Source organism: Sinocyclocheilus rhinocerous, unplaced genomic scaffold, assembly GCF_001515625.1.
Source record: "Sinocyclocheilus rhinocerous isolate Xijiao unplaced genomic scaffold, SAMN03320098_v1.1 scaffold1938, whole genome shotgun sequence".
Classification (NCBI taxonomy): Eukaryota; Metazoa; Chordata; class Actinopteri; order Cypriniformes; family Cyprinidae; genus Sinocyclocheilus; species Sinocyclocheilus rhinocerous.
Genome location: NW_015629065.1, coordinates 833,779 through 843,640, shown reverse-complemented (window position 1 = coordinate 843,640; position 9,862 = coordinate 833,779). Strand labels below are relative to the sequence as shown.

General features: G+C 36.3%; 2 protein-coding genes across 4 annotated transcripts in view; both read left to right on the top strand.

The window, feature by feature from the left end:
- The first annotated feature begins 374 nt into the window (after positions 1–374).
- LOC107738770 (mortality factor 4-like protein 1) lies at positions 375–5,761 on the top strand. Its single transcript, XM_016550616.1, has 12 exons — positions 375–521; positions 1,679–1,725; positions 2,157–2,224; positions 2,393–2,479; positions 2,675–2,755; positions 2,910–2,935; positions 3,188–3,276; positions 3,384–3,485; positions 4,350–4,438; positions 4,596–4,768; positions 5,078–5,162; positions 5,402–5,761. The coding sequence occupies exons 1-12, from the start codon at positions 482–484 to the stop codon at positions 5,484–5,486; spliced, it is 972 nt and encodes a 323-aa protein (XP_016406102.1). The 5' UTR covers positions 375–481; the 3' UTR covers positions 5,487–5,761.
- A 1,517-nt stretch (positions 5,762–7,278) lies between these two features.
- Positions 7,279–9,862, top strand: part of LOC107738706 (uveal autoantigen with coiled-coil domains and ankyrin repeats-like) — a 26,303-nt gene continuing 23,719 nt past the window's right edge. For all 3 annotated transcript variants that reach the window (XM_016550516.1, XM_016550515.1, XM_016550519.1), the window contains exons 1-2: positions 7,279–7,446; positions 8,427–8,554. In XM_016550516.1, the coding sequence (XP_016406002.1) occupies positions 7,411–7,446; positions 8,427–8,554 (164 nt within the window). In that variant the 5' untranslated portion in view covers positions 7,279–7,410. The remainder of the gene's footprint in view (positions 7,447–8,426; positions 8,555–9,862) is intronic.

Sequence of the window (9,862 nt, the reverse complement as noted above, 5' to 3'; positions counted from 1 at the left end):
AATTTAAACTGTTTAAATAATATTGTAATAATCTAAATTCATTGCACCACACACAGACACTCAAAAGCACTCATCACTCATGCCCATTTTTTTTTACAACCCAAAACGTTTAAAATGTATATATATATATATATATAATGACAAAAAATATAGCCTACAATAAAACATAATTTCTCACAACTGTGAACATTTATACTTCACATTGCACATGTAAGACTGTAAGAGATGTGACTCAACACACAAATAACTATCCGAAAAGTATGAATGCATACTACTTAAATTTTTTTTATTTTAACACATTTTGTGACGCTCCGACAGGGTCTGCTGGTTAAATAGTGTTTATTATGGGAGTCACCTGACAGGGGCGCCAAAGAAGTGCGTCATAGAAACGCAGCGCGGCGCCTTCACCCTGTGTGAATTAAATCGGAGCTGGCAATGCCTGGATTTGATTTTCCAGCTATTTTTATTGTTTAATCTGTGAATGGCGCCTAAACAGGACCCTAAACCTAAATTTCAAGAAGGTAAGATTCGCTATAGGAAAGCTTTGTCTCCTCTAACGGAGTCCTCAGTTGTTCGGCGTATCCTCTCATTCAGCCGCGCAAAGGAAGCGGGCGCTGCCACCGCACAATGGCGCGTGTACACAACAAGATGTGTATAGAAAAGCAGTTTTAGCCGAGCAATGCTAATTGCTTTCTATGAATTGTGCAGATATGTTTATCAGCAGTCAAGCGCATGCACGACTGTTATATGTAGCAGTCTTTATACATGCACACAGCTGCGTGTTTCTGAAACAAAACATTAGCTGTTGTCAATGTAGCCCATTACGTTAGCTTGTAGCAGGCCTTGTTTACAGGAAGCTCCCGTTATTGCACTGAAGTCCTGGCGGGAATGGTTATATATTGCCATTCATAACATAATGCTAGGAATGTCAGTTTAGAGCTGTTTTAAATTATTTATGTAGCTAATGAGACGATAGAGGCTTCAACTCATTAAACAACCACTTGAAAGGTCCGGTTACTGAACGAAGCGTTGTTCGGGATCGAATCTTTTTGAATATGGTACAGTGACCGTCTAACTTAAATGATTAGTTCATGAATTAATTGCTTCGATTCAACAATCGATTAATTGAACAAATGATCGTGTCTTTCGATTTTTAATTAATCGAAATGTATATCTATTTAATGAGCTGATAATAAACACGGAGAGATAACCGAGGATTTGACTTGATAGGGCGAGTTTAATAGCTAAAATGTTAACAAATCAAACTTGGTTGTAAGACATTTTTATTTTTATATATATATATACACATATATATATATATACACACAAACACACACACACACAAAACCTGTTTAGTTGAATAAATAGCATTTTATTAAAACTTGCAGAACCATTTTAAGCCAAGACTTCATTTGGTATTATTTAATAGATATGCAAATTATGTTTCGATTTTAAATAAGCAGGCAGAAATTGGAAAATTACAATAAACGCTTATATTAATGTATTTTTAAATAAATTAGTTTTGTGTGTTATGACTCGTTTTGTATGTATTTGCTAAAAATATACACAATAAACATACATGATCATGTGCTTATACACGGTTTCATATAATTAAATGCTTTCTTTATTTGCCTACTTGTGGAGGTCATTACACATTAATGTTTCTGATGTATTTCAGGTGAACGAGTGCTGTGCTTTCATGGGCCATTGCTATACGAAGCTAAGGTATCTGTCTGAATCATCCATGCCGTTTTGCATCTTTCAAAAGCCTGTTTGATATTTTTTGGTAGCAATAACATGAAGGAAATTTCCTTTTTTAGTGTAAATGTAGTCCAAGTGTTTGATGTAGTGGTTTTGTAGATAAGGATTTATGCCTTTGATTTTGTTTTCTGTATTAAGTTGAATAAAATAGGCACAGCGGCCATTTAACCTTTTTTTTTATTTATTATTATTTTTTTTTTATTAAGTCTCAGAGCTTAAGATGTTTTGTCATCCTCATTTATTTTCATGTGAATTGGCTGTTTTCTTCCTCCCTGGTTGTGTTGTATTTTAATGTTCAACATGATTTAAATTGTATTAGTTATCTTAGAATTTTTGAACCGTCGTCTTCTGAACGATGATTTGGATGTTTATACATATTTTGTCTTTCCTCACAGTGTGTAAGAATCAATATCAAGGACAAACAAGTGAAATACTTTATTCATTACAGTGGATGGAATAAAAAGTAAGTCTATGTATTCAAGATGCTGGTTTGAATGGATGAAAATTCAGTGGTAGTTAGGACACATTTAAAATCTATGTTATATAAGTTAAAATGGTTAATGTAGTTTCTGCCAATTACCATGTGATTTGGTCACCTAATTCTAAGAATGTGTATACAATGTGTTTCTAGCTGGGACGAATGGGTTCCTGAAAGCCGTGTGCTCAAATATGTGGACAGTAACCTGCAGAAACAGAAAGAGCTTCAGAAGGCAAACCAGTGAGTAATAAAGTTTAGAAACAACAAGTGACATAAAACAGATCTTTCAAAGAAATCAATTAATTAATGCACATAACGCTTCTATGTCCCTATTATTTTTTGTTATTCTAGTGGATCAAGAAATGGTTTATGCAATCTGTGATGCATGTTTATCTTTCGATGAGAAAAGGTTTAATGCAAAATATTGTTTTTCAGAGACCATTATGTTGAGGGAAGGATGAGGGGTGTCGCACCGAGCAAGAAAATCGCTGCTGTGCAGCAAAAAAATGTTGATGTGTGAGTGTTACTTTGTCAGCTTTTACTGTTTGAAGTGCCCTCAAATGAACTGTGCTTCTTGCCTCATTTAGATTTTTTAAAATGAACTGTCAAAACTGCAAACTCATGTTTACTGGTGCATATTTAACCACATGCTTTCTATTCATGTCACTAGAAAAACAAAGAAGAACAAGCAAAAGAGTACGTTCCTATTTCCTATGCAAATACTGATGTATTTTGACCTGCCAAAGCAGTTTGATTGAACCTTCTGAGTATAGATGTATTTTAATAACCATTTAAAGAGCTTCACAGTTTGTTTTTTGTATTTGTTGTATTTGTCAGAACGTTTAAGTAGTTGCAGATGCAATAAAATTCATACATTATTGTACATTATGTGGTTTGGAGTTATTGATTATTAACTGATAACAATCGCTTGTCTTGTTTGCTTCTCAGCACCAGGGGCTGGAGAGGGCACTAGCACTGGGGACATGCCTCACCCCCCACGCAAGAAGAGGGCACGTGTTGACCCAACTGTAGAGAGTGTATGTCAGTTCAAAGCCTGTTTTAATTATTCAGAGTCTCTCCGAGTTGTTTTAACAGAAGTTAAAAGTGAGGCTGGTTTTGACTCCCAAACTGGTTTTGTATGCAGGAGGAGACTTTCATTAACAGAGTAGAAGTGAAGGTAAAAATTCCCGAAGAGTTAAAACCGTGGTTGGTAGATGACTGGGACCTGATCACTAGACAGAAGCAGGTAACAGCAAACATCCTCCCATGCTTCATTCAACTTTATTGCATAATAAACTACAGAATTCTGTCTAAAGCAGCAACTAGACATAATTATATGATGAACAATTTTTCCAATTGCACATTTGCAGAAAATTTCCTGGATATCTGCGTAAATTGGTCGTACAATTACATTTTGAGTTTTGAATTATTATGCTATGGCATGACAATCGCAGCTTCTGTCGAATCGCGATTTCGATTTATCGTGCAGCCCTAGTTCACACCATAGTGTAATTAGTGTAATTGCTAGATGACCATCTGTGACGTTCTACTCTGAGCTGTTTGAGTTGAAGCCTGGCCTGCTTTCCTGATTCTGTCCCAATTCGCTTTCTGTATGCTCTCCACTGTATACAGTATATAATGAAGGCAAGAAATGCAAAAATAAATCTTTAAAATAAAATGAATTTGTAACTTAAGCAATCAATAGACACAACTACTATCCATCAGGGAAGCATTTGTTATGCAAATGGGTTATTAAGAAACATAGTTTATTTAGTAGGACATTAGATGTATTTAACTATGTGCTAGTCACATTTTGGTCTATTGTTTATTTTTTTAGATTACTGCATTATTCAGACATTAACATTAGTCATTAGTTTTGTGCATTATTGAACAGAAATATTACAAAGGTAACTACTGAACTACATTGATGGAAGTTTCAACAGTAGTTGAAAGTAGTTTCAGAGTTTACAGGTTGTAATTATGAGTTCTATGAAGACATGAACTATTTACAAGTCGGAATCTTGTAATTATGCTAATTCTGACATGGTGTGAACACGCCTTAATGTGCATTGTGAAAATATTTGTGGTTTTATTTCTTGTTTTTGTTTAGCTTTTTCATTTGCCTGCAAAAAAGAATGTAGATGATGTCCTTGAGGACTATGCAACTTACAAGAAATCAAGAGGAAACTCTGATAACAAGTATGTTTGTATGCCATATGTAAAAATAATTTTCTTATCCAGTTAGTTGAAATCACCTTTGTACAAATGATTAATTTGTTGTGTAAATCATCCCTGTTGTAGAAATTCACAAATAAGATGTAGAGAGTTTCTAAAGAGATACTTGACCTTTTCTCAGGGAATTCGCCGTGAATGAGGTCGTTGCTGGAATCTGCGAGTACTTCAATGTCATGTTGGGCACGCAGCTCCTCTACAAGTTTGAGAGGCCGCAGTATGCAGAGATCCTAGCAAACCATCCAGATACATCCATGTCGAAGATCTACGGAGCGCCACACCTGCTGAGGCTTTTTGGTATGAACTTAAATGCTAATTATATTTTTAAACTTAATTGTACCTTCAAAATCAGAGCAACCAGTCAATTTCAGATATTTTAGAAAAAAAAACAAAATGTTAAATGTGAGCTTTGAATGCTACAAACTTGTTATAGGAAGATGCATAATAATCCATGCCCATAATCACATCCTCAAAGCTTAATGTAATCATGAAAATATTTTGAATGAGTTCTGGGGGGCTTTAATCAGTGTCTGTATCTCAGAGAATGTTTTAATTGACATTATTAGTAATTTGGTGGTTTATAGCCTCTTTTGTGTCCTCTGACAGTGAGAATTGGAGCAATGCTGGCCTACACACCTCTGGATGAGAAGAGTCTGGGCCTGCTTCTCAGCTACCTACAAGATTTTTTAAAGTAAGCAGAAATCTGTTTTAATATTTTGAATTTGTTTCGAGAATTTGAGCAACTTTCTGAGGCTGTCAGGTTAGTAATAAGACATTTTATGATGATCTTATATACTAGTTTTCAATGAAGCTGGCCTAATGTCAAGCCAAAGCGATGCAGATTATGAAAACTATTTAAGATCAATTTATTTAAAAATGGAACTTTATACATCACTTGCAGAAAGTAACTGACTTCTATGCTCAATTTAGGTATTTGGTGAAGAATTCATCGTCGTTGTTCAGTGCAAGCGACTATGAGGTTGCACCTCCGGAATATCATCGCAAAGCTGTCTGAGGGCAAAGCCAGTGAGGATGTTTGGTGCTACGTTCTGATCCTCATTTTATTTTTGTTTTTTTAAATCCATTCATCAGTCTTGTGGAAGATCTTAGTGCCCACAACATCAGTCAATATTGATTCAGTACTTTAAGGGTGATGTCTGGTATTCCAGATAAGGATTAAATCTCTTCAGAAAGCTGCTGGTAATTGCTCTAATTTTATTGATCCATTTTTTTTTACTTTATGTATTATTGATAAACAGAACCTGCTCATGTATAGTTGAAATGCTGCATCATTTGTTTGTTTTTTTTACCTTTTTTTTTTCTTCTTCAAACATGTCAGTCAATAAATTGTTCTTCTCAGCTGTGACTCTGCTGGATTTTTTTCAACTGCATGACTTGCCAATTTGCATAAAAAAAGTTGAATAGCTTTAACGATGGCTCATATCTTGATGTTAAAAGTAAAGGTTACGTAGCAATAGCAATTCAATGGTGTGCAGCAGATGCCATCACATTTGAAAATGTAGTCTTTTGAAGAGTCCAAGCCTGTTTTTAGTTCTTTGCTTGTATCAATCTAATATACATTTGGGAGGTTTGCACTGATAACTTTTGAGTATGTTGTCTTAAACATTATGAAATTAAAAGAGCATGTTACTGTACTGATGAATATAATTTTTCAGCAGACTGCAAATGTTCAAAAACCACCCAGCAGCAGTGTAGCTCAGCTTCACCTAACGTACTGCAGTGACCATTAAAACACTTGTAGAACTGCTTTTTGAGAAAAACAATGGCAAAGGCAATGGATACGCTCTATTTGGGCGGCTGCTGTTACATAGAACATATTTAAAGGGTGGAATGAATGAGGTCTTTCAAGAGGCTCATGTTTGAAACCGGTTTGTCTACTGGATTTGGCGAGTTCCCAGACTTGAGCTGGATCCACTCAAACATCATAAAATTACACTTTACCACAAAGAACATAACCCTGGCGTTTAATGTATTGGAAGTAGAAGCAGCATCGGTATTATTGTTCAGTCATTCTGTACTTCAACAAAGAAATGAATCTCCTTTTAATATGTTTAGAGGGCTGTTACATGATACCACAAAGAGAATGGGATTCGCAGGATGTGATTCATAACATACACGAGTGGCTCTTCCGTAAAGAAGCTGCAAAAAGCTTGGGTCATAATTAGAGGTGCAAGCACCAATTTGTGTTTCTTATTTTTCTTCTGTTTGGGCTTCAGAGACAGTAAATGAAAGAATTTGGAAGCCAAACCAATCAGACACACACACACACACACACACACACACTTTTTACAGACACTAGGTGGCGCTATAATGGATCATTTATAGGCCTACTTTCATTATTATCTCTGGAACCTGAAAATTACTGGCCTTTATTTTGTGAGCGCAATGTCTTTAAAACCTGGTACGTATAGACAACAGGTCCGTGGTAGCACATATATATATATATAGGTGTTTCCACAAAAAGTGCAATATCATAAATACTTGTTTATTTAAATCATATGATGAATTAAAAAATAAGCATATTTCCAACCAACCACTGATGACGCAACTGTGTTGACAAGTTTGCAAACAGGACTAGCTTGCTGACAGTATTACTCGAAGCTGTATCTAAAACAAACACTCATTGTCGAGCTGGTTTTGAAGGCATCTATCGAGTCTGTGGAATCTGTAGCCCACAAATCATGTGAATCAGCTTTTCTACGGTATGACCTTCATACGGAGACTCCCAGTGCACGCCGATTGGCTCATAGTTACACAGTTTTCCTGACGATTGGTTCATGGGAGTGCGTCAGGTCTCAATAGAGTCTGAACCTTGTAACCGAGGGGTGGAATGAAGTTTGCAGGCAAACTTTGACAAGAGACGCAAATTTGGGGATCTGGACAAGTGCACTGGACTTAGTTACTGTTACACTGGAACTATGAAAAGTTTAAAACAACGGCTTAAGAGAAACGAGGTAAACATTATACAAGTTTTACTGTTTCGAAAAGCTTGTCAAGACTTTGGACCAAGCCCATAATATGTCCTCAATCTGAGTGTGTGTAATAATGGGGCTGTGGGTGGTAAGTACGCGCATGGTTGTACTGTAAATTGCATATTATTTTGCTGAACACCAGGAACGAATTGTTATGTTTATGTCTAAAGTGATAAGGATTCTACTACTCTCCGGACTCGTTTATCATATCTTCAGAAATTACGCAAAAGCTCAGTAGTTGATTTTATCGCTGCATTTCACCTATGCTTCTAGTAAAACATTTTGCGCATGAGTGAGTGAGACAATCAGAGATTGTTTACTGTGTTGTTGCAATGGAATTCAACTGTAGAACCATTTCACAAATATTGTTTAAAATTTTATCATATTTCTTTAGGATGTGGTAGACTAAGGCTCTTTGAATAACAATTTTGTTAAGTACTAATTTGGCCATATCATATGGAATTGTAATGCGGTCAGCAGACCTGGAACTACTTCATAGGGCGGTTATTGAAAATAATAGACAGATTAGAACAGTCTGACAGCCAATCAAAATAAATAATTCAGCATCACCTTGGCGTAAACCAGAGCTGTAAACTACAGAATAGTTCTTTAGTCCTGAATGCTGATTGGTCAATACAGCTTTCCAGCTTGCTATATTGCACACAATATAGTAGCAATGCTCACTTTTAAATTATGCATAGCAACATTCTGTTATTTTAGGAGGAAATATATCATATTGTGGAATTTTAAAAAGGGTTTAAATTAAAACTGGAGATTTGTTTCTCTTAAACAAACCGTTTTAGTTTTTTTTTTATTTTTTTAATTAAAACAAAGGAAGTGTTTATTAGCAGAGCCAAACATACAATGACAAAACTGATTACACTTCCAGTGATGGCTCTGTAGAACTGCAGTAGAATAGGTTGTGAAATATTGAATACTTTTTATATTTGCCATTGTCTCAGAGCACAGAATGGGGAAAGTATGATGAGCGTCTGATGAAGGCAACAGAGAATGGAGATATAGAGAAACTCACAGCCACACTCAAGAAAGGAACCAGCCCCACCAAACTAGACCCAGAGGGCCATTCTGCGTAAGTGTCACTTTCAAATGACCATCTCTTACGTGATGCTAAAAAATACTGTCTACTGTACAGAGAGCAGTATTTAGTGCTCTTTACTGAGAATAATTCCCCACTTAAATATAATCTATATTTTCTACCTGTATGCAGCAAAACTGACTGACATAATAACATTTTTGCAAAGACAGCTCATTTTAAAGTCAGTCAGCATCCTCTATGGGTCTGTGCACTACTGAGCTCATTCCCGCACTATGTTTTGAAGTGGAATCGAACCGCTCTGTGAAGGGCTCTGGGATCAAGTGGTCTTGCGATCTTTGATTTGACGTGAATCTCAAAAAGATATCTCTTTCCTCCCTGCTGGGACTCTTATGCTTACTTCTTCTAAATGCATTTCATCACTCGTCTCTTGCCGCAAAAGATAGCTTTTTAATAAACGTGCAAATGTCCAGCCAGGGAATGAGGGAAGGGATTTTGATAGCCCTATTTTTTGTTCCCTCGTCCTCCACTGCAATACACAATGCCTTGATTGTTGTTGAATTTATTTCCAGTAGCTGCTTCTGAATGAAAAGTAGGGAGTCTGTAGCACTCAAGTTTTGTAGTGTTTTTCTTCTTTTGCATTAGAATTGCCTGGATCATGAGTGGCACATGTACACTAACCTAAGTCTTTACTGCTAAACAAATTCTGAAGCAATTTCACCTTTAATGCTATTTAAATCCCACTTCTGCATTGGTTTACTCTTATATTTTACCCTTAAAGGGTTAGTTCACCCAAAAATGAAAATTAGCCCATAAATTTCTCACCCTCAAGTCATCCTAGGTGTATATGACTTTCTTCTTTCAGACGAATCCAGTCGGATTTATATCAAAAATTGTCTTTGATCTTTCAAGCTGTTTAATGCCACTCAGCGGGTGTTGCATGTATCAGTCCAAAAGAAGTTAAATAAAAAGCGCCCATCCGTAAAAAAGGTCTCACACGGCTCCGGGGGGTGAACAAAGGCCTCCTGTAGCGAATCGATGCGTTTTTGTAAGAAAAATATCCATATTCAAAACGAAATAATCACTTTAATGTAGCTGCGCGAACAGTTGTACACGGAAACAGTTCCGGGCTGATGACATATGAGTTCAGCTTTGCGCATGCGCCGGTGAGTCTCGTGAAAACCAACGTTTGTTAACAGGCGCAAAGGAAGCAAAGTTTCCTTACTTTAGCAAAGAAAACCAGTCTCCTCTTGGCTTATATCGAAATCCTCCGACATTCTTCTTTACAAATCCTCGTTCTGTACTTCTAATAAGTGACCGTTGTTTTGTTTTGATCTCGCCCCT

Bases quoted from the DNA above. Each gene is read 5' to 3' on its own strand.
- LOC107738770 (XM_016550616.1), top strand. From the start codon at position 482: ATGGCGCCTAAACAGGACCCTAAACCTAAATTTCAAGAAG. The intron at 4,439-4,595 runs GTATGTTTGTAT...ACCTTTTCTCAG, and splicing joins AGAGGAAACTCTGATAACAA to GGAATTCGCCGTGAATGAGG. The intron at 4,769-5,077 runs GTATGAACTTAA...GTCCTCTGACAG, and splicing joins ACACCTGCTGAGGCTTTTTG to TGAGAATTGGAGCAATGCTG.